At 44.9% G+C, this 4374-nt stretch overlaps 1 protein-coding gene across 1 annotated transcript; it reads right to left on the reverse strand.

Moving 5' to 3' along the window:
- Positions 1–291: 291 nt before the first annotated feature.
- Positions 292–1299, reverse strand: LOC100494476 (rhodopsin, GQ-coupled). Its single transcript, XM_018095163.2, has one exon. The coding sequence runs from the start codon at positions 1297–1299 to the stop codon at positions 292–294; it is 1008 nt and encodes a 335-aa protein (XP_017950652.1).
- Between the last annotated feature and the right edge of the window lie 3075 nt (positions 1300–4374).

Genomic DNA, 4374 nt, shown 5'->3' on the forward strand with positions numbered 1-4374 from the left:
ATGTCCTTTGTATCTATAGCCCCCTGTGATGGTGTCCCCTGCTCTGAAGCCCTTGTGATCCACAAAAACACATTGACAGAATGTCTCCTTGGTATCAGTTTAAATCCAAGGACTGTTATAGAGAACAGTGGTGAGAGGCATCCCCACAGGCAAATGGGATGAACCCTATGCAACTCCTCTTGGTCTTGGAATTTGTCATGTATTTAAATGAAATGTGCCCTTTAGTTATTCTGTAAGCCCAATCTCCAAACCCAGAGAGCAGCTCTTTAAAACAAGGAAATCTTCTACTTTTCAACGAGAACTTCTGCAGCAACACCAGCTGCGCAGGGTGACATAGAGCTGGCGCGCACCCTCGCGGAACCGCTGGTCGCACACACTGTAGATGAGCACATTACAGCAGCTATTGCTGGCCAGGATCCAAAAGGCAAAGAATGAGAAGGTGCACCACTTGTACCCCAACACATCTCCAACCACAAACACAGCTATGGGGGTAAAGGAGGCAGTGAAGGCAATAGTCAGGGTCCCTATGGTCTTGGCAGCCTTGATGTCAGAGAAACTGAGGTTCTCCTGGTCTGCTCCAGATAAGAGTTTCCTCCTGCGTGTATACTGATGTATAGTGGTGAGGGACAGGGCGTTTATAATCAGGGTGCCCCCAAGGAGGCTGAAGTCAAATGCAGGAAAAAGCAAGAGTATTTGCCAGACATGGGAAGGAGAGGCTGGGGCAAGGGCATAGTTGCACATGCGACTGCAGTGATTATATTCCACAACTATCCCCCCCTTGCTGAAGATGATGGGGCTCATAGCCAGGAAGAAGCTGGATACCCAGGAGAGGAGGATGAGGAGCAATGTCCTTTTCCTGGTAATCACTGACTCCTTGTGAAGAGGCTTGAGAATAGCAATGCTTCTCTCTAAGGTGAGTAGGAAGATGGTGCTGATGGATACCAAGGTGCAGCCGGCAAACACTGGACCAACCAGGTAACAAGGGTGCCAGGAGCCCACAGCAAGTACCTGAGTGGCACCATGTGGACTGGAGGAGTTGGTGAAGAGCAGAGTCATCTCCCCATAAACAGAGAAGGGAACTACCAGGATACCCAGCGCCAGGTCTGCCACTGCCAGGGAAGCCTTCAGGTAACCTTGTGGGGTGCGCAGTTGCTTGGTGCCCAGGAACACTGCCAGGATGACTGAGTTGCCCAGCAGGATGGCCAGAATCAGGGCGATCATAAAGCTGACCCTGAATATCCGGTTTCCAGCAGAGCAGGTGCAGCTACTACAGTTTGTCTGGTTGAGATCTGCAAACATTCTTGCGAGTAATCAAGTTCCCGTATCTGCCACTCTCCTCTAGGTCTCCTCTCATGCCTCAACCTGAAACTCAAAACATTCTTGTCTGCTCAAACCCTACATTGCTTGTGGAAAAATATTACATAGTGTGTGCTTTCCACTCCATGCCTGGCATCCCCTGCATACAGACAGCCCCCAATCCATTCCATTGCACTACCTCTGCTTCCACCTCCCCTTATCACAGTGACTTGAGCTTCTTCAGTGCCTTATTGCTCCACTGCCTCTGTTCTGCATGCCCCATCCACTACTTTTTCCTAAGTAACCTCAATTTATCCCTCTGTTTCCTTCCAGGTCCATTACCTCTCTCCTGAGCACAGTCACTTATGTGCATTTCTCCTTGGTCTCAGCGGTGGTTCTATTCTCCTTTGCCTCTCCAGGCTGCAGGGCTGCAGCATGTGCCTTAGGGAGAATTTCCCAGTCCCTGTGAGTCTCCTGCCTCCAAGCGCTGATCCTCACATCCAGCAAATACTTCTCCTACCAGTTCCAGGCAGAGACTGAGATTCACATTTCCCTCCCCTGCTCACAGAACAGGCTGGGGTGGAGTGTGCTGATTAAATGCAAGCACTTGGCTGTGTGTGCACTGCACAAAGAATGGCAGATCATCTGCATTCAAGGCTGTGTTAGAGTTAGGTGGCAAATGATCGCTTCAATTTAAGAGGCAGAAGATGGAATGACCCAGGGTGCAACTATGCAGTGCCATGTGGGGCTGAGCAGGTAGATTGTGAGACTGAGACCTGCTAATTATTGGCTGATGTGATTCCCTTGCACTCTGCTTGGCTCTGCTCAGAAATACTGTACACCATGTACTTTTTGGTTTAATCAGTAAAATATAGAATTAAATGTGACACGGAACATTTATTATAGAGTACATGGAACAGAGAAGATATTTATTGTAATATATAATTAACAAAAACTGAGCAGTCTCTTGTAGAAGGCAGTGCTGGGGCTGTAAAGCCTTGTCATTTAGCCCCCTCTCTCCTAAAACTGCTATCATTTCACTCTCATCGCTAAGGTCTTTCAGCAATTTGCTTGATGATGGGGTGTTATAAGCCAACATTTTACCTTCCATCAGATTTAGATGGTCAAAGGGTTTATTATAGTTAAAAGGACATTATTAAAGCATTTGTGCCATTTGTGCCACCGTGGTATTGAGTATAAACAAGAATTCAGCGATGCCCCAAGCATCACCTATCCTGGGGCATTTGGCTGTCAGTAGACTCTGGGAGTTATAACTCAGCCGCTTAAGGCTGCAGGATGGACAGTCCTGATATAAAAAGTGCTCTACTAGAGGGACAGAGGTACAAACATAGCCAGGCATAGGGAGCAGATAAATAGGATTCTGCAGCCTCCATGGTTTGAACGTTCCTATGCCCAATGCCATGTTAAAGTACTGATCATATACCTTGATCTTCCAGGGTCTTCTTCATCCAGTCAGCACTGGTTGACAGAATTCCACCCACTTACCATAAGGGATTTACTGGGGTAGTAAAAGTACTGTCAGAGCTCAAGGGGGGGAGGGGTGAGCAGGGAAATGCTTGCCGGGGCACTGGCATTGGGCCCTGGTACAAATGACCAAATGCAATTTATTGGAGTTCTATGCGGGTCTAGAAACCCCTGGCACAGCAGGTAGGCCATTATAGTGAGTGCGTCTTTGCACAACTGGTCTTTGGTGTGCTCCTATATATATATATATATATATATATATATATATAGTTTTTGGTCTGAGATGTGAGATGTCTTCAGTTTGGAGGCATTCCTGTGTAAGTAATATGGTTACTTAATTATTCTAAGTTTGTGTCATTTATATACTAAATAAAGCTGTGGTTGTTTTCTCCTCCCAGATTGGTGTGGTTCTTGTGTCATTTGGGGATTATAGAGGGGGGTGGGCAAGGGTATGTGTGTCAGTCAGGCCCGACAGCTTGACAGTGTAATAGTCAGTGGGTATAAGGCAAAGGCGTGGGAATGGGCAAGATCAGGGGCCACCAAAATATCTTACTGAATATTGCACTTGGCCGGGGGAAGTGGCATATAATGTATCATGAGGGAAAGCTAAGCTTCTCTAAAGAAATTAATTTAAAGAAATTGTATAAAAGCTGAAAGGTTATGAGAAAATTCCAGAGAAGGGGAACTTGAATCTGAAGAGATAATCAGAGAGCTTATGAGTAGATCATTAAAAGAGCATAAGGAGCAGTTTGGTGAGTACTTGGAGATAGGTTGAGAGATGATATAGGGTTGGGTGAACTGCTTTCAGCATCAGGGTCAGTAATTTGAATTGTATCCATAATGGCAATGGATTAGCAGTAGAAGAGCAGTTGGTGAGGTCTATGTACCTGGCAGCTGCAGTTATTATGGACTGAAGTGGTGAGGAAGGCCACTCAGTAGACAGTTGAAGTAGCCAACACATGCCATGATAAGAGAGTAAATTATAATTGTGATGAACATCCCATACCTATATTATTAACAAGTATTTATAAAGTGCCATTGTATTTTATAGTGCTGTACAGTATAGCCATCATGAACCTGTCACTGGGTCAGGTAAGGCAGAGTATATGCTAAAATAATGTGTTCAGATGATCTGCCCTTCATTGTGCGCACAGTTCCCATCCAATTGCCTTGTGTCACCTTCCATGGAATACAATAAAGCCCCATCCACATAATAACTATGATTATCATTGGATCATGTTGCAGACAAATGCATGGACCAGCTATGGGTGCTCGCTAATGATTCCAGTGTAGCCAATGGTGTTTCCCTTGATAGTTTCAAAAATCAGAGTAGATAATCAATTCACAGATATCTAACATGGCCCCAAAATCCCATAAAGGATAATATTTTTATTTAAAAAATCCTCATGGTGCAGATACTTGATTATAAAGGCCCCATTGGATCCATGGAAGTCAGGCTGCTAGCTGCTTGCATTGGGGCCAACAGTTTGATTTTCACCTTCCAGTTTTAATAGTGGAATAACAATTATACAAATATTTTACAGTTTAAATATTAATTTTATAGCCAACTTAATTTGAATTCTGGAAAAGCTT

The sequence above is a fragment of the Xenopus tropicalis genome, chromosome 6 (assembly GCF_000004195.4).
Source record: "Xenopus tropicalis strain Nigerian chromosome 6, UCB_Xtro_10.0, whole genome shotgun sequence".
NCBI lineage: Eukaryota > Metazoa > Chordata > Amphibia > Anura > Pipidae > Xenopus > Xenopus tropicalis.